Below are 19,980 nucleotides of genomic sequence, written 5' to 3'. Positions count from 1 at the left end.
TGGGGAGAGGAGGGATCTCAGCGGGGTATAACGCCATACAGGCTACCCTGCAAGCAGCCATTTTTTCAAGGGGAGCTTGTCGCTGTCTGCTGGAGATCAATTGTGGTGTCAGGAGATCTCTCCAGGCCCCACCTGGAGCGTGGCAACCCCATCCAGCCCTGGTGAAACTGTGCTTAAGTCCCGTTGGTTTTCCATGGAAGGGGGAAGAACAGAACGTTTGCTGCCCCAAATTGTGAAATCGAGGAGTTGGAGGCAGAAGTGGGATCCAACTAGTTGTCACCACTTCTCTAGAAGTGGTTACTAATTTTTTCTGAGTGCCGAGAAGGGGTTACTAAAGCAACCTCCCTGCCCAATAGGGACTGGAGATGCGTGTGTGCGGCGATGCCACTGTTTGAATCCCATCACCATCGGAACCTGTTATTAACATTTTTGGATCCCACCACTGGTTGGAGGCCTGTGAATCTTTTCACGTCTCCCTGAAGCTGATCACAGCGGAGTTCTGGGTAACTTACTGTAGAACGGAAGTGTTAACCTTGCATTCTTAAAAAGTACATCCTTCAAAGGTTTTACTGTACATATTATGTGCTGTGAACTTATTTTGCCTTCTATTGAATCAGTTCCTTGGTCCATCAAGGCAGCTGCTATCCAGAGTCTAAAGAAGAAGTCTTCCACATCATGAATTTCCTGGTCCTTTAACTGGTAATGTTAGGGATTGAACCTGGGACCTTTTGCATGCCAAGCATATGTTCTACCACAGTGCCATGGGGCCCCTCTTGTGCGTAGAACGACCATCTGAGTGTGCTTACTATTTGCACTTCACAATTTTTTTTGTATCAAACATGCTCTTGAGGTATCTGTGTCCTTTTATTTTAAGCTGAATTTTTATCAGCTATTAAAATAAGTATTCCGCTGCCACTTTTAAAACAGTGGAAACAACCTTTTTTTAAAAGATCATTTTAAAAAAAGAAGAAACCCAACAGCAGTTGCAGAGAAAGCACATTGCCCTCAAATTGAGATTTCAACACCTGAGAAGACAAAACGGCCTTTGTGGCATTTTAAAATGCTCTCGCAAGCAGGCCAGGCAAACCACAATATCTAACTTTTCCAAAGGGAGTGGCTCAAATTAAAGTCTCCTGCGGTTCTCAAGGTTTGGGGGAGAAAATGAAGGCATCAAATTCAGCTCTGCACCCCATGTGTCCATCATGCAGAATGCAAACCACTGCATTGTGGGCCACAAGAGCTGAGAGTTGACATCCCCATAAGGCTTTGGCTGAGCAATTTTGCCCCATGATTTGAGGAAATGAGCCTTCCCCACAACACACCAGGAGAGGAAGCCACATAAGTGTTGCCAACCGACTAGAAAGCGTCTGGCCTGGGATAGTGAATGCAGTGTAAGGCTTGGATTCTGGGAGACCCAGGTTCAAATGCTCACTAATACCATGGAAGCTCACTGGGTGACTTTGGGCCCATCACAAACTCTTCCTGGCCTACCTCACAGGGTGGTTGTGAGAAAATGGAGATAGGAAAATGCTGTTCTAAACCAAGGGTCTTCAGCATGGTACCTGTGGGCACCATGGCACCCACCTACACCTTTCCTGGCATTGTCATGGCCTTGATTTTAGAAGGTTTATGAGGCCAGGTGAGGCTTTTGCATGGTAAGGTTTCTGATTGGGCACTGGAGATTTGATTGGCTATGTAGATTTTTAAAATTGTGTCAAAATTTCAAAGGTGCCCACCGTCTTAGAAAGATTGGGGACCTCTGTTCTTAGCTGCTGGGGAGAAAAGCAGGAAATAAATAAAATAAATGCAAATGCATACCGCCTCTTCTGTTTTATTGGCTGCAGCAGTCAGTATCTGAACCCTTTGCACAATAAGCATCAGGTGTGTTCATGTGTATTCAAATGTCTACAGCCTCTTTACGACCCAGACTTTTAAAAAAAGCTGGCCATGCAAGGCCAAACTAGGGTTTGATCTGGGACTGGTATTCAATTCCAATGATCAAGCACACCTCCTACACATGTGCAGAGAGCATTCTTATCACCACAGAACCAGTTCCAGCCCCATAGATCTCTCCCTGTTGTGCAGGTGGCGGAAGCTGAGCCTTACCACACAGCCAGTACTTAAGATAGCTTACACAGGTTCTTCTTCCCGAGAGGGAATATTTGTGTGTGTGTTAGTGGAAAAGGAGGTATGAAAGTTTTAGATCTAGATTTCTCATCTTTGAAGATTGGAGGATAGGAGCTTTTTACTGACTCCATTCCTGTGCCTAGAAATATACACCCACATTTCCATTGCAGAGACAGCTGAGAATAAGTGGAAAGTTGCCATTATTTCAGATTCTCAGAGGTTCCTGGAATCTGTTTTGTTTTCATATGAGCCCGGATGGCCATCCACTCCAGAGTGTTAGTTGGGGTGGATTTTTTCTGTTATACTGACTTTGATTGTCAGTGTATATACCAAGGAGAGTTAAAAAGGAATGAGGGCTGAAGGGCTTGGACAGATAGATGAAGAGTGTGCCCCCAGATGGTCTCCTGAGGCCCCATTAATGCTCACTTCACACCTATCTGTCCAATCCAGAATATCCATTCCACCTTAAATGCAATGCAGCTGTGCAGCAGTAACAAATAAGTTTAAAAATGACCTGGCCAGATGCCCTAAGGCCCAGTTGGAGGTATGTAACCAATGAGAGCTCTAGCTAGGCCCTAGGCGCGGCTTATTATGGGCACTGTAGAATTTCAGCAGGCCTCTGTGGATCATGCCTGCTGGGCGCCAGGTTTCAGTGACGCTTTCCTGTCTGGGGAAGCAGGAAACAATTTTTCCTGTCCTCTGGTTCATTGTGCAAATTAGCCTGGCTAAAGTGCATCTGGACTTCTGTTTTATTTTCCATGCCCCCAAGAATCACTTTGCTGGATTTATGCATATGTCTGTCTAGTCCAGTGATTCCCAATAATGGCACCAACGTGCCCAATGGGCCTTCTCCTGGTGCCCATCTATGTGTTTGTGGGTAGGCCCTTTTCCTAGCAGACCCTGTCCAGGAAAAGCTCCTTTCTCATCCACCTGCCAATTGAATGGGCAGCACGACCAGGCTGGTGCCACCGAGCCAATGGTGGTGCCTACCACTCTCTCAAAGTTATCTATACTAAGGCCTTTACATTCAGAAACATAACATGGAAGTTAGCAGAGCAATCAACAGCCATTTCTACAACCACAGCAGCACTTTTTCCAGCCAGCATGGCCGTAGGAAATGCTGCTGGTTCACACATTACATATGATTGCGATGGATATCTCATTCAGAGCGATAGGGCTAACTGAAGAGCCTAAAGCTACATTGAAGTTCATAAATGACTATTATGTAATAAGTCAGCAGGGGGTGCTGCCACTTTCCTATGTTGCAAGGCATGTTTGTTGTAGGTAAAAGAAAGGCTTTATTTGATATAAAATTGCCCCAGAGCTGCCAAAGTGACCTTTCAACTCTGTCTCCATTTCATGCTTGGGTGAAGGATCAATGTCCTTTCTCCGCTGATACCAGAGTCGGGAAAAGGAGGAGTGCCAAGTGGGATAAATTACTTTACACTCTTTCTGGCTTGCATGTCCTTACTGCAACTTCCTTTCAAAGAACAGGGTGTCTCCTCCTAGCTGGAGACAATAATACAGTTTTTTAAAAAAAGTCTTTGGATAATTAAAGTTCCTGCGTTTTTTTAAATTCCAAGAGCTTTATTGTTCCAAGAATAAACAGCTTTTGTATACGCGCATACGCACACGTATATATATCCAGCCGAGAAAGGCTATGAGTCAGTTTGTAATCTGCCCCCACACACCTCTGCTATGTCCCTTGTGAAGTTCAAAGAGTTGGGGGAAGAGGAGACCAACTGGGAAGAGGAGAACCTGGACAGTGTCAAGGCCTTGACAGCCAAGCTGAAGTTGCAAACACGCCGTCCTTCCTACCTGGAGTGGAAGGCCCGAGTGCAGAGCCCATCCTGGAAAAACAGCCTGAAGGATGGAGCCCTCCAAACCTTGAAAGAAAAACAGGTTGGAGAGGTAGAGGAAGGATCCCAGACCCAGGAGCAACTGAAGACCATTTGTGGGTTCCCCACTATTGATGATGCCTTGGAATGGCTCCGGGTGGAGCTGGTAAGTACTGATGGGATGGGGGGAAATGGAATGTTGCCTCCCTAGGGTGGTGGAAAGGAGCCCCAGGTCCAAAAAAGAGGGTATGGAACTGCCCAGCTCTGAATTCAGAAAGGTGCTTCTTATATTAAGCACCTAGATGTTCCTGAACTGCGAAGAAGTTTCATGCTAATCAGACATAATGCCCTGCCAACAGTGGCCTTAATTGGCAAATACAATAAAAGACCAAGAGAAGAATGTTTATGCCAGGTTCTATAGAATTGTTTGGAGCATCTTATTTTCAACTGTAAGAATTTAGACCAGGAAAGAAGGAAGTTAATTAATCCTATTTTGTATAAATATGGAGGTAGAGACAGGAGGACTCTTATTTCCGTATTGGTTGCTGGAACCGATATAAATGTGACACATGAGGCTGCTAAATTTGCCTGGATAATTTGTAAAAAGTATAAGGAAGGGTTTTAACTTTTATAATAATGTATTTATTTAATGTTTTAATAGTTTAGGACCTTGGCTTGTTGATTTTATTACTTACGTTAATCTGATGTTTTAGTCTGTAGTAATTTGTAGGTGTTGGATATTGTTATGATCAGTGGTGGGATCCAAAAATTTTAGTAACAGGTTCCCATGGTGGTGGGATTCAAACTGTGGCGTAGCGCCAATGGGGCTGGGCAGGGCACAACGGGGGCATGGCCAGGCATTCCTGGGCGGGGCATTCCTGGGCGGGGCTGTGGCAAGGACGCAGCCGCTGCGCCGATCGCTAGTAAGGAAACAAATGCACGCAGGCGCAGGCTGCCACGCACGCTGGTGCACCTCCTGCTAGACTGCTTCAAGTTCTGCGCGCTACCGCTGAGAGGAGGGGCGTAACTAAGGCAAAAATCACATGGCAAAATCACCAATTAGTAACCCCCTCTCGGCACACACAAATAATTAGTAACCTACTCTTGGGAACCTGTGAGAACCTGCTGGATCCCACCTCTGGTTATGATTTTGGTCTATGACTGCAAATAAATTTCAATTCAGGTGCAGAGTAGCAAGCAGGAGTGAATCACTCCTGTTGGTCACCAGGTGTCACCTGATGTGTATTTCTTATCTGGCTTATAGGTAGCCAGAAGTTAGTTTCAGCAGCAGCAAAGAGACCTGTTGCCCTTAACCTATACCCTTTTCAGGATAAAGATGACAGGAGATTTGTGAATTCATCTGCCATTTCCTGGTTTTTCTTTGTTCCATAATGCTCCACTTGGGCCCTAGTGCCTTGGGGACAAAACTAGGTAGGCACTAGGACTCAAGCAGAGCATTCTAGAACACAGATGGTCCAGGGAACAGCTGATGAACTCGCAAAGCTTCTGCCATCTTTATCATGAAAAGGATAGAACAGAGGTTTCTGTCCCAGTGCATTCAGTACTGTTTTAAGGTGCCACAAGACTGTTTTTGTTGGCAGAAGCAGACCAGCACAGCTATTCCCTCTTGAATGTGTTAGTGCTGGAGCTTTGGAGTAGCTAAGACTCTGAGCCCCTGAGTCCCTGGTTGAAATTTCATCTCAACCATGAACTCAGAAGGTGGCTCTCTGCATCACTCAACCTCCCTCCCTCCCTCCAGCAGTTTGTGGATAATAATAACCAGCTACTTCATAAGGCTGTGGTGAAGATTGCTAAGTTATTGAATGTGAAGTCCCTTAATCATTCTAAAGCACTCTATCCATTCTGATTGCTTTAACCATTGTTTTTTGTGGTTGTCCTTGGCAGATGGGATGAACATTCACCCCCAATCACTTTACATTCTATATGACATCTGGCTTCACAAGAGCCTTGTAGGCCAACAACTTTTCTACCCATTTTACAGAAGGAATAATAAAAGAGCTTGGTCTGAAAGCCACTAAAATTAAGTTGGGTGTGCATTCTGATTGCACTTCTAAATTAAAAAAAACTTGTTAAAAGAGCTCTTATTGGAAAAAAAAGAGAAACAATGTATTAAAGTGAGTACAAAATGTGTAGATTATCATGTCACAAGGAAATTATTAAGAATTAAAGCAGTTCTTATTACCCACTATTTATTTGCTGTCCTGTGTTTGCAACATTTGTATGTTTGTTTTTAATTTATGCCTTCTTTCTACCTTATTCAGGGCCCCAAAGTGGCAAATATTAAGAGTTCAATCATGAAAAAGCATCTCTCTCTCTCTCTCTCTCTCTCTCTCTCTCACACACACACACACACACACACACACACACACACACACACACACACAGAGAGAGAGAGAGAGTTTAAAACATGTAAAACATAATAGAGACTTGGTAATAGGCAGGGCATAAATATTTTTAAATAAATAAATATAAACACATAAAATATAAATATACACATGGAAAGTTTAATCAAATCCCATCATGACACCTGTAGGGATTTCAAGGCAAGAGACAAACAGGTGGCTTGGTTTTGCCTGTGTCTGCATAGCAACCCTGGATTTCCTTAGTGATCTCCCATCCAAGTACAAACCAAGGTTGACCCTGCTTACTTTCCAAGATCAGGCTAGCCTGGGCCATCCAGGTGAGTTCAAACATATGTATAAAAACACCCAAACAAGGAAGAAGGACTAGTAACACTTAGTGAGGGAATGCCTGAAAAACAAACAAAAAGTCTTCATATGCTTGGCCTTCCCAAGTCAATTTTTTAGTTATTTATAAACGTTGCATTCTGTCATGCCTTAATGTGGTTTTGTTTTGGGTGGTGTGGGAGTGGGAAAGCATTCTTTTCTCCCTGGAACCAACCTTAGTATGGAGCTTTTCAACCCTTACCCTCTTTTCCCCTCTTGTCTAGCGGGAGATGCAGGCCCTGGATCACCAGTTGGCCCGGCAACTGATGGGCCTGCGTGGCCAGATTCACCGGCTGAAGGTGGAACAGGCCTGCCACCAACACAAGGAGATGCTGGACGATGCCACCTTTGGGCTTGAGGACTGTGAAGAGGACTCTGACCTGCTATGTAACATTCCACCCAAAGCGGCCTTCCTGCTCTCCATGCCCCTCAAACACATTGGGGTCACACGCATGAATATCAACTCACGCCGTTTCTCCCTTTGCTGAGGGGCTGGCTGTGTCCCAGCCTAGGCCTTGCTTTGGCCCTCACGTGCTTTGAAAAAGAACAGGCATTTCTTCCAGGGTTTCTTCTCCAGCCAAATCACCCAGGTGACTGTCAGGGATAGCATGAGACAGAGGGCCTTGATGCGCGGCAGGGGTTTTGCTCCCTTTCAGCCACAGGAAGCAACTAGCATCTCTTCCTAGGACTGGGCCAGAATCAGTCAGGTCCAAACCAAATTTTTGCAGCACTGCTTGAGGTGACAAAATAACTTGACATGGGCCTGCCCCCTTTCCACTGAAGGCCTGCATTAAGCAATGGGGCCAGGGGACAAGACTTTGGGGCGATTAATAGCTTGAAAGCTGTCAGTTGATTACAATTGGATCCTGCCCTGAACAGGATCTGTTAAGCAGATGTCCATGATGGGTGCATTAAGCATTACAGTGAATAACACAACCTCTGCAACAAGGCAGGAAAATTGAATAAATGTCTGCTCTGCTGTGGTGTTGTAAAAACTGGAATTTCCCCTGGGACCTGAAAGGCTTTATGTATGGCAGGTAGGAAGGAGGGGGTGGGGGCTTTTTGGCAAATGTGCTGTGTTCTGTTTTGTGCCTCGTTTTGCTGGGGTCATTTGATGACTTTGCAAGAACCCCCAAGACAGCCAAGTATTTTGCTTTAGCTGCTGGTACTTGCCTTCTCAACTTGTAGACAGATTGCTCCTGATGTTTAGGTGGATTCTCTTTTCCTTCACTTTGAACCCATTGCTCCTGGTCCTAGCCTCTGGAGCCACAGAAAACAAGCTTGCTCCCTCTTTGACACGACATCCCTTCAAATATTTAAACATAGCTATCATTCCCCCTTTAACCTTTGCTTCTCCAGATTAAACATCCCCAGCTCCCTAAGCCTCTCTTCATAGGGCATGGATTCCAGACCTTTTACCATTTGGGTTGCCCTCCTCTGGACCCGTTCCAGCTTGCCAATATCCTTCTTTAATTGCGGTGCCCAGAACTGTACACAGTATTCTGGGTGAGATCTAACCAATACAGAATAGAGAGGTACAATTACATCCCTCGATCTAGACACTATTCTCCTATTGATGCAGCCCAGAATTGCATTGGCTTTCTTGGCTGCCACATCACACCATTGACAGTTTGTGGTCTACTAAGACTCCCAGATCCCTTTTGCATGTAGTGTCTTCAAGCCAGGTGTCTTCAAGCATCTGATATTTGTGCATTTCATTTTTTTTAATCTCTGTTGAAATTCATGTTTGTTTTGGCTCAGCTCTCTAACCTGTCCAGGTCATTTTGAATTCTGACTCTGTTCTCTGGGGTACTAGATTCCCTTGCATAGCACAGCTGCAATATTCACTGGAATTTACCTGCTTTGCCTTCCAGCATCAGTTGGATTCTGCTATCTGAAAATTGCAATACTATCAGAGCAGCAGCTTGTGGATACAATAGGTGTGTCTGCTTGTAATTGTTCACCATCGTGGGCCTATTAAAGCATGATGTTTCAAAGACGCCACTTGCTTCTAGCCTTCTTGACAATGGGTGGAGGGACTGGGCTGGGCCTGTTGTCCAGAAATAAAGGAAGTTATCCTCTATCTTGTGCCGAAACTTTTGTTCTGAGTTTGAAGGTTCAAAGTTAATTGCTGAATTGCATTCAGTGTAACATCTTGAAAACTAGTGGAGGTCAAACTGCTATTGGACATGGAAACTCAGAATTATGCCTGGAAGGCAGAGGACTGGCCTAACATTTTTTGCTACCCCAAGTGGGAGCATGGCATAATAGGCCAATACCTCTTCTTTCCTGAAATGACCCATTTTTGAGCTAGGCAGCAGTTGCATGAATGGAGGGACATGAGTATTGCCAGTTCTGGATTGGAAAATTCTTAGAGAGTGAATCGAAGCCTGGGGAGGGAGGGTTTTGAGGAGGGGTGGTACCTCAGTATAATGCCTTAGTGTCCATCCTCTAAAGAAGCTATTTCCTCTGGAGGACTTGGTGCATCACACTACTAGATGGCACAGAGTCCTCCACAGTAGAAAGAAAAGAAGCCCACAGACAAAGTCAGATCCAACACTGCAGATGGCTTTGCCAGGGAGATATTCTGCTTCTGCTGCACTTCCTGCCACACAAGCCTAACGCCAAATTAGTCAGGCAATGCATATGTCCCTTCCCTGCCCCCATTGTTGATAGGGCTAAGACACCAAGGGCATTTTAGAATAGGGAGGCTCTGAGCAGCCTAATACGTATACCAACATGGCTGTGGTCTTGCCTCACCCTAATCTGTGGGCTTGAATTATTCATCCCCAGATGGAACTGAACGCTTTCCCCTCTACACAGCTTGCTCAGTTTAAATTTCTTGTAGTGGTTATCACCCTGTTAGGAAATCCCACAAGCTCAACAAATTTGCGGCATCTGGTTTAGGTAACTGTGATGCTTTGGAGACAAAACAAAAATGTCCTGAAGAGGGCTTGCTTTTTCAAACTAACGGGGCTCCGAACTTGCATTTTATTACAAGAATAGGTTTTGCAAGCAGAGTGTTCCTGATTCAATCCCTGGCAACAGCTCCAGTTAAAGGGGTCTCAAGGCTGAGGTGCTAGGAACGACCCCTCGTTGCCTCAGACTTTGGCATGCCACATAGGAGACAGAACTGAGGCTCACAGACCAAGGAACAATTTACTTTGACTGGCTCCAGTCCTTTTGCTATTAGAAACCGGCTTCCTCCAAGCAGGGTTTTCTCCTTTAAACTGATGATAGCTGAGGCAAATTGAGGCTTCACAAACTGACACTTTGCATCTTATGAGTGAAAGGAAATGCATGGTATTTATTCTGTCTGGTTCTGAGCCCACATTTTGCTGCATGGGCCCTCAGAACGGCATATTTGGAAGATGATTTACATTTTCAAAATGGTGTGGAGGATCCCTGACTCAGTTCAGGTTCTTCTGGCAGCTGTGTGGCCCTTAACGCCCCCCCTCCCCCGCAATCCTATCTGAGATCTCCCATTTGTTGCTCTCCGCAGGTGTCTCCTGACTCATTCAGAAACACTGGTGGGAGGGCTCCTCTGAGCTAGTCATTCTTTCTCTTGTGTGCTCTGAAAGAAACCCTTTGGAGCACATGGCCTGTGCTTTCTAGTTTATGTGACTGTCAGCCTTTGGGACAACTCTTGGCTGACGGAGATATTTCTGGCTCAGTGGGCTTAATTCTGTGATAAAATACAAGTTCAAGGCCCCTTAGCTTGAAAAAAACAAGCCCCCTTCAGGACGTTATGGCTCATTCCGCACATGCAAAATAATGCACTTTCAAACTGCTTTCAGTGCTCTTTGAAGTTGTGCGGAATAGCAAAATCCACTTGCAAACAGTTGTGAAAGTGGTTTGAAAATGCATTATTTTGCGTGTGCCACACCATGGCTGCCACAAAATAGCTACCACAGAGGTCAGAGCCAGCCAGGCATAAAATGCTTGCAATAGCTTCCTTTCTGTCACGTAGTAAAGAGCCTTGTGCTGTGATGGCAGCTGCTGCCAAAAGCAAATGTATGGCCAACCAAATCTCTAACAGCCAATCAGAACCTAGGAAATATCTGGAGATTTGGACTACAACAGGGTATAATGGCATAGTCCACCTTTGAAAGCTGCCATTTTTTCCAGGGGAGCGGATCTTTATTGCGTGGAAATCAGTTGTAATAGCCGAATGGGGATCTTAAGGGATTCAACTGGAAATCTTTTTATTCCTTTTTTCACTCAGTAGAAGGTTGCAACCATTAAATGGGCACATGTGCATATTTTGCACCATTTCCTACCTTCCCTATCCCTTACTGTTGGGTTTTGACTCTTTAAGCCACAAACAGTACTTTTGTGGTCCTTTCAGTAGCAGAGAGGTTAGGTTTGGCAAGAGAAGGAAGCAGAGATAGAAAAGGACCCCCACTTTCTCTCTCTCACACACACACACACCATGATGCACCTGTGTTTTGTACTTTGTTTAAAACATGAATGGTGCCTCTTCCCTCCCCACCCTCTCGTTTTTATTTCTTTTGTACTGTCATCTTTTCTAGCCTTTCTGACCTAGCTATTCTGCCTCCACCCACTTGCTCTCTCCCACACTCTGCATCTGTGTTTGAATTTCCTGCTCTATATGGGAAGAAAAAGCTCTTATGTCAAAGCAATTACGGACGTCAGCAGTGACCCGCGTTGATCCTTGCTTCTTGAAACAAAAAGGAGAGTCCTCCAGCACTTTCAAAGCTGGATGATTCATGGAACAAAAGGATGTTTGCAGCAATATTGTCCAAATCAAAATGGAGAAAGAAACCATGGTCCACATCATTCCTTTATTGAGACCAGCTACAATGACATCAACGTGTGTACAAGCATTCAAGTCTGCCATAACCTTCCTCAGGCTAGAAGCTGAAGGAGAAGAGAGGTTTTATGGTCACATCAAGCCCTCTAGAACTGGAGCCCTCGGTGTAAAAATGCACTGTTCTGCCCCCCAAGTGAATCTATTTTTGGTGCCCTGTAATTGGCTAGGATAGATGGGGGAGGCACAAGCCAGGTTCAACAGTTCAACAATAGGTTTATTACTGGAGAGAATAAAGACCCTAACTTCTCCCTTGGGTCTATCTAAATCAGAGTACTTGCTTGTCTTGAGTAGGTTTGTAGACTGTGTCTTCTCTTGGCAGCTTTCAAGAAAGTCCACTGTGTCTTGCTTCCTTTCAGTTCTTTCAGTCTTTGTCTAGTTCTAACTGCTGTTAAACTTAACTTGTGCTTTATGGACCACCATATACTAATATGTACATCACGAATATTCCAGTCTCCAACTACCCTTAGCACCTCACTCTGACTGGCTAGGACTAAAACAGGGGATTGCTGGGTAAAGAAAGGAAACTGCCTATTGGGAAATGTCTTAAAGGGACAGTGGCTAACTAAAATACCCTCCCTTAGAAGACTTAACAATGAACTAAAACCATGCTAACTATGGGGAAACTGAATCGGGGAAATAACAAAAGCCTCTGTGTGGGCATGACATGCACAATGTTAATCTACTGCCGAATGTAGATGTAGAGACGCCCTAGGCTATTCCACTTGCATGGCCCCTCCCAGTCCCCCACCCTTAGAGGAAGATGGAAGAGTGTTTTAAACAAAACTGAGTAAAGCTGGGGATGATGATGGGTGCTTAACATTCTGTAATTCACAGTTCCTTCTCTAAAGGACATAAAATGTTATTGTTAAATACTGTAGTGATTGAAAATTACTGAAGGGTTGTTAAGAGACTACAGAGCATTATGACAGAATGTGTATGAAAGGCAGCATCAAAAATATTATACACATTGGCTGGAGACCCCCTAGATTTTGAGGCCCTATGCTTTAGCCTGCCAGACCTATAGTTAAATCCAGCACTGCGTTCATCCCAATGAGACATCCGTTAGCCCAGGAAACCTGTTATGATAATCTGTAGTTTTAAAGCTGCTACACTAAGGTTGCCAAACTGCAGGTAGGATCTCGAGAACTCCTGAAATTATAACTCATCTCCAGTCCCCAGAGATCACTTCCTCTACAGAAAATGGCTGCTTTGGAGGGTGGCCTCTATGGCATACCCCGTGGATATCCTCCCCCTCCCCCTCCCCCAACCCAGGCTCCACTCCAGGAATGTCCCAAGCCACAGTGGGCAACCTTAGCTATGTGAGGTTGGTTAGGCTGAGAGAGACTGAACTGCCTCAAAATGGCCCAGTGAGCTTTGTGGTCATGTGGACATTTGAACCAGGATCTCCCAGTTGAAGTTTGATGTTTTGTCTACCACACCCAGTGGTGGGATTCAGCTGGTTCGCAACACTTTGGCAGAACTGGTTGTTAAAATGGTGCTTGTAAACAACCAGTTGTTAAATTATTTGTATCCCACCACCGGAACTGGTTACTCTCAGATATTCCCTGGGTGGTCCACATAGTGTGGATTCAGAGGCCAAGATGGAGCCAACAGCACCATCCTGTTCTAGAACTGCATTGCAAGAGTCAGGGTTGAGGCTGGCAGGAAGCCTTTGTGTTTTTCGGTGCAGTTTTGGAACTTTTTGTGGTCACACTAGTGCTGAGAACAAGCTTCTAGAGCTCTCTGCACAAAGCCCTCAAAGGAATGGAAATCAGCAGGGTAGGCGGCAAGAGAGATAGAAGGTGAATATCGTTTGAGTCGCCCTGTTGTGGAAGGAGCTGCCTGTGCTCTGGATAAAAAAGATGAATTCTATCAAATGATCTCTACCTTTCAAGTTGGGAATCAGAGGAAAGTTGGTTTCTGGCCTCCTAAGTAACAGGTAAGTGGCAAAATTCAGTATGGTTCTTGTAATGCAGAAAGGAAACAAGATGGATGGTGGTTTTGAACCTCAGGAGAGGGTCCCCCACTTGTGGGATTCCTTCCTGAAGGAGATCTGCTGCATCTGCTCCACTGGATCCTTGAGTATGGGGTAAATCATTTTCTTTTTGTGAGATGTCTTGTGAGGTTATGAATAGACGTTATCTCCATCTTTCAAATACGTTTCATTTGATGACTGCATCATGATTTTAATTTTGTATCAAATGTACTTGTTCCAAATATGTTGTGTGCATCTTTGGAGATTTTTAGGTTGAAAAGTTGGGTGCAAACTGAAAAAAAGGGAGGGGGGGCAATGTCTATTAAAAGCCTTTAAAGCTACTGTTCAGACTTCTTCTACATCTCCTCTGCTCCACTTTAAGATATATATTAGAATATTAAATAAACCTCTACTATTACACAAATGAGAAGAGTTAGTTTTTATATCCTGCTTTTCTGTACCGAAAGCAGTCTCAAAGTCTACAATCATCTTCCCTCCCTGCCCCCCCAACAGAGACACCTTGTGAGGTAAGTGGGGCTGAGGGAGTTCTGAGAAAACTTTGATTAGCACAAGGTCACCTAACAGGCTTCATGTAGAGGACTGGGGAATCAAACTTGGTTCTCCAGTTTAGAGTCCTCTTTTCTTAACCGCTACACCACTCTGGCTGGTAATGTACAATACCTTTATCAAACTAAAGTATTGGTTATATACATTATACCAGGACATCAGTACCAAAATATATACATCAGGGACAATTAAAAGAGGAAAAGAAAGTAAAGGCGACAGAAGGAAAAATTTGGGAGGGGCCCAATGCAAACCGTGAAATAATTGCAAATACTATGAAATATTTGACAACATAGGCCTAAATAGTAATACTTGGCAACTTATAGCACTTTAGGGTGGTCCAAGCACTGTCTATTTTATGTAACTCTTACAACAACCTTTTAAGATAGGGCTGTGTTAGTGATTCATGGAGGGATGACAGTAGGACTAAGTGGCCTGCCTCAGGCTGCCAAGTTTGTTAATTGAAGATGTCAGATTTGTACCGGCAACAATCCATATCACAGCTTGTTCTCTCTGTCATCATATTACATGGGCTATTGCTGACGAAAATGGTCAGGAATTCAAGTTTCCTTTTCTTTCGAGTGACTCAATACACATTCACAGATAGCTGCTGATGAACCAGCTGGGTTTCCCTCGCCCCCAATTTATGTCCAGTTTATAACAAAAACCAAGCACAGAAACCTCCATACGGGGGAGGACCCCAAAAATAAACCAATGCAATGGTAGAGAAACCCCAGAAAGGACCATGACAATTAAACAATCAATTAAATGTAATGCAAAATTGCAATATTGTGAGAATCCACAGAAAAGCTAAACATCTTTCTTTCTTTCTTTCTTTCTTTCTTTCTTTCTTTCTTTCTTTCTTTCTTTCTTTCTTTCTTTCTTTCTTTCTTTCTTTCTTTCTTTCTTTCTTTCTTTCTTTCTTTCTTTCTTTCTTTTTTCAATTTATATACCGCCCGATCCCCGGAGGGCTCCGGGCGGTGAACAACATTATCTAAATATCAACAGGAGCAATCATACAAATATAAATACATAGGCTCCATCCCATAAAATAACTTAAAACTCATAAAAACAGTGAATAACCATAATACATAATAAACAGGAGGCGTCCGGCCCCAATTTAAAACCTACCTCCATGGGGGGGGGGGGCAGTGGGGCTCCTCATATGAGGGGACCCTGATGTAACTGCCCCAGGCAGTGAGCAAGTGAAGGGGGAGCACCATATTAGCAGCCTAGCCACTCCAAAGGCCCGGTGGAACAGCACGGTGCTTACAGGCCCTCGCAAAGGAACTCACCCAGAGTCCCGCAGGGCCAATGACAGCTGGAGGAAGGGGTGTTCCACCAGGCCGGGGCCAGTGCCGTGAAAAGTCCTGTGGCCAGCGTGGAGGCCAGCATCGCATCATAGAGGGGCCGGGGACCCACCAGCAGATTGCGGCCTCTGCAGAAGCGCAGAGGCCGAATTGGGACATATGGGGTGATCACCGGTCCCAGTCCACGAAGGGCCCCAGGCGGCGCAAAAGCCTTAGCAAGGTCAAAACCCACACCTTGAAGATGATTGGGAGATTCAGCGGAAGCCCAGTAATGCAGCTGCCGCAACACAGGCTGGATGTGTTCTCTGAAGGCGCCTCCTGTGAGCAGGCGTGCTGCCGCATGTTGAACCAGTTTTAACTTCCGAATCAAACGCAAGGGAAGGCCGGCGTTCAGCGAGTTACAAAAGTCCAGCCTGGAGGTGACCGTTGCATGGATCACAGTGGCCAGATCCGCCCGGGAGAGGAAGGGAGCCAACTGCCGGGCCTGACAAAGATGGAAAAATGCAGTCCGGGTTGTATGGGCCACCTGGGTCTCCATTGAAAGAGACGAATCCAGGTGGACCCCCAGACTGCGAACGGAGGAGGTCGGCGCCAATGAGACCCCCTCCCACACCGGCGGCTGGAAACCCCCAGCCTCACCCCTGCGGCCTAGCCAGAGGATCTCCGTCTTCGATGGATTCAGTTGCAACCTGCTCTGCTGCAACCAACCAGCTACCGCCTCCAAACAATGCTGGAGAGCCGCCGGGGCGGCAACCGCATCAACTGTGATCTAATTGATAAATGGAGATTTTCAGTGTCAATATTAAGACATTGATACTAATATTAAAAGCCTACTAGGCTGTGACTTTCAGTGGAAGATTATTTGTTTATTTACTTACTTTATTTATACTCTACCCTTCACCCCAATGGAGACTTAAAGCGGTTTACATTGTTTTCCTTCCCTCCATTTTATCCTCAGAACAAAGCTGTGAGGTAGGTTAGGGCAGAGTGTGTGTGACTGGACCACGCAAGCTTCCATGGCTGACTCGAACCAGTCAGATATGCTAACCACTTCACCATACTGGCTGTCCAAGTTACTGTGTTTGTAGTGGGTATACATGACAAATACTGAGAGATTCAGAAGTAGCTAAAGAGAGCATTGCTGCCCTATGTTGATAGAGCTTTCTATTTTACTGACAAAACAACGCAGGCTCATTTCAGGAGAAGTCAGAATTGCCACTGTTTTTCTGACAGAAGCTCCTATATAACTGCATATTTGCTAAATTTCTATCTGCTGGGCAATTTTAAAGGTCCAAAATCTTTCTCAGGGAATACAGCTGTACCTATTACTGAGAACAGTGGCAGAATGGCATGAAGAGGAGGAGCCATTTTGTTTATCCTCGTGAATGTGGGTTCCATGTCACCAGCCCACCATGATTATTATAACAACAAATAACTTCCATTCTCCTGCAGTTCAGGAATCTTCAATTTTATTTTTCATTATGACTTCCCAATTAACTCATCAAATGACAAACCATATCTGTAAATGCAGTGATTTATACTGCCTTGTAGGACAGCTTTTATGTTAGCACTATGTAAAAATTTCATTTTGCCATCAGAATTTTTTTTTGCCATCATGTGACAGCTGATTTATGGTGACCTAGTAGGGTTGTCAAAGCAAGAGACTTAACAGAGGTGATTTGCCATTTCTGGTCTCCATGTCACGACACTAGTATTCCTTGGAGGTCTCCAATCACTACCCAGGCCATGGTCCATCCTGTTAGCTTCTGAAATCTGAAGAGATCAGGCTATCCTTGGGCTATCTGCAAATTTTATTGTTAGTATGGGTTTTCTGTTATACTCACCCATTTGTTCAAATAATGTCCTTTTTCTAGAGAATGTTGTTCATGGGTTGATGTGCTAGAGAATGTTGTTCATGGGCAGTTGTTTTGTAATGTTTACAAAGGAGTTTATAATAATTGCTCCACTCTTGTATGTGGTCCAGGCTGCTCAAGAGAACATCTCTTTATCCTTTTTTGTTGTAGTGAGAATGTGCATTGTCGGGGAGACCAGGTCCTGGATTTGAAAGAACTCAGTTAATCTAACATAACATATAAATATAGCTTGCTCAAGATTGCCGGGTGGCTGTCCATCCTTCTGAGGTTGGTAAACTGAGTATCCAGCTTACTGGGGGGTAAAGTGGAGATGACCGGGGAAGGCAACAGCAAACTGCCCCATAAACATAGTCTGCCTAATAAATATCATGATGTGATGTCACCCCATGTTTCCACAGAGAATTATCTTTACCTTTACCATTGTTATATTTTACTATTGTATTACTGAAAGGTCTGTTATCTTTATAATAATGTTTTGGCTTCTTTCTGCTACGTGACAGTAGCAAGCTATTAAATCCATTCCAAGCTATTGGAATTCTAGCAATAGTGGGCATGATTCTAAATAAGGACCACTTAGGCTCCTTCCACACATGCAGAATAATACACTTTCAATCCACTTCGAGTGCTTTTTGCATCTGGATTTTACTGTGCGGAATAGCAAAATCCACTTGCAATCAATTGTGAAAGTGGATTAAAAGTGCATTATTCTGCATGTCAATTGATAGAGGTCTGATGGATCTGACGATGCCTTGGTATCATTACATTTTCTGGGCCCTCAAAATAACAAATCATGCCAGAGGCAGCTTCTAATGCTTATGAAGTCTATCTGTCCAGGTGGCCAGCTCCAGGTTGGGAAATTCCTGGAGATTTGGGACAGAGCCTAGAAAGGGTGGGGTTTGGGGTTGTGATGCCATACAGTCTGTCCTCTGAAGCTGCCATTTTCCCCCAGAGGAAGAGATCTAGAAATCAGTTGTAGTTCGGGAAGAACTCCAGGACCCTTCTGTAGGTCTTTTAAACATCTTGTCCTGATCAATTTAACGTGCCCATAACTGAACAGTGATTTTAAGTGGGGTATCTTTGATTCCCTCTCCAACCCCCTATCCCTGCTGCAGAGATGATGGGTTGCTGCTACAGTTCAGAGGATGAGTGGCTTGAAAATATTGAAATTTGTGAGATTTGCCACTACCCAATCGACCCAGATACCAGGTCAGAGGTGAGAGACCTTTCTGCTCAAATTCCTCACAGCTTTCCTTAAATGTCTGCATTGGTTTCTTGCCATAATGCTTTGTACAAAGTTCCTGAACGTTCCACTGGTCCTGGCTCCAAAAACTAAATTATGTTACAGGCTTCTCAGTGTTAAAAGTCCTTTCTCCCTTAACCTGTCATCCAAACACGATTCACATTTTCTCTTCAACTGGGTAGACCCTGGAATTTATGTTGCACCTGGACTCTATATGACTGTTCATTTCATTTTTAATGGAGACAATTTGAACTCCATTGACGTTCTTTAAAAACAACAACTCACTGGGGTCTGTTATCGATGCCTGCTAACTGAATGGATCAATCTTACATCCCTCTTTGCATCTGTATTAATTTTCCATTAGACCATGCCTCCAAAAAGAATAGGAGATGAGACTTGCCAAATCTGCATTGGGAAATTTTTGGAAACTGAAGGGATGGAGTCTGGGGAGGGTGCGGTTTGAGGAGGAAAGGGACTTAAGTGGGTTATAAATTCATACAGTCCACCTCAAGCAGCCATCTTCTCCAAGGGAACTGCTTTTGTCTGGAGGTCAGCAGTAGTTCTGGCTTGACCTAGTTGTTGGCAACCTGCCTGATGAGAAATGTGATGATCACCCTCTTGAAAAGTGCTGGCACGTGATCTTGACTTGGTCTTTGTTTCCCCCCTCAGAGGCCGACTGCCAATGGCTCCGAAGCTTGGAATCCTCTGCTGTCTAATGAAGCGGTTTCTCCTCCCAGTTCTCCTCTTCAAGGTTTCACTATCTCCCCTGTCCTGATTGCCATGCCGCTAAAGGCCTTTGTAGATTTCCTGGTATCATTGGATTCCTCTACCACTATCAGGGCAGAATTTCGGGAACTTGGGGGAAAGTCCAGAGCCCTCAAATATAAAATGAAGATGGAGATATATGACCTCCTCCCTCCCTCTCCTCCATCTTTAGTCCTCTGTTTACATCATCTCCTGCGTGCATTGTGGGGATTATCAGGTGTTCTGGAAGCTACAATTCTCAGAATACGCAGTGGGTGCACTCTGATAATGGAGTTAAGAATGCCTGAGTATTAAGCCACGTTCATAAGTTACGCTGAGTCCACATACAAATTGTATACAGTGTACATTTGTTTGCTCTTTATGTGTGGGTTGAGTTATTCTCCTGTAATAATCAATGCATGTACATAGCCTCCAGGCAGTAGCTGAAGATGTCCTGCTATTACAACAGAACACAATACAAGCCTGGGTTGCCAACTTCAGCTTGGGAAATTCCTGGAGATCTGGGGGGGGGGGTGTGAAGCCTAGGGAGGGCAGGATTGGGGGTGGGGTCTCCGTGAGGTATAGTGCCATAAAGTCCACCTTCTAAAGTAGCCATTTATCCAGGGGAACTGATCTCTGTCATCTGGAGATCAGTTGAAATGCCAGATCTCCAGGTCCCACCAGGTGTCTGACAACCCTAGCCAAGACTGGGGAGAAACGGGACCTC

The 19,980-nt window shown here is 44.7% G+C and overlaps 2 protein-coding genes across 2 annotated transcripts in view; both read left to right on the top strand.

The window, feature by feature from the left end:
• Nucleotides 1–3,764: 3,764 nt before the first annotated feature.
• Nucleotides 3,765–8,027, top strand: FAM167B (family with sequence similarity 167 member B). The gene is made up of 2 exons (XM_048501304.1): nucleotides 3,765–4,131; nucleotides 6,937–8,027. Exons 1-2 carry the CDS (start codon nucleotides 3,826–3,828, stop codon nucleotides 7,198–7,200), a joined length of 570 nt encoding a protein of 189 aa, XP_048357261.1. The 5' UTR covers nucleotides 3,765–3,825; the 3' UTR covers nucleotides 7,201–8,027.
• Nucleotides 8,028–13,379: 5,352 nt separating this feature from the next.
• The window catches only part of LCK (LCK proto-oncogene, Src family tyrosine kinase), a 31,671-nt gene continuing 25,070 nt past the window's right edge, over nucleotides 13,380–19,980 (top strand). The window contains exons 1-4 of the mRNA XM_048500418.1: nucleotides 13,380–13,485; nucleotides 17,420–17,536; nucleotides 18,382–18,482; nucleotides 19,179–19,260. Coding sequence (XP_048356375.1) covers nucleotides 18,384–18,482; nucleotides 19,179–19,260 — 181 coding nt within the window. The 5' untranslated portion in view covers nucleotides 13,380–13,485; nucleotides 17,420–17,536; nucleotides 18,382–18,383. The remainder of the gene's footprint in view (nucleotides 13,486–17,419; nucleotides 17,537–18,381; nucleotides 18,483–19,178; nucleotides 19,261–19,980) is intronic.

The sequence above is a fragment of the Sphaerodactylus townsendi genome, linkage group LG06 (genome assembly GCF_021028975.2).
Source record: "Sphaerodactylus townsendi isolate TG3544 linkage group LG06, MPM_Stown_v2.3, whole genome shotgun sequence".
NCBI lineage: Eukaryota > Metazoa > Chordata > Lepidosauria > Squamata > Sphaerodactylidae > Sphaerodactylus > Sphaerodactylus townsendi.
Note: the sequence above shows the minus strand (reverse complement) of the source record. Positions and strands in the feature narration are given on the sequence as shown.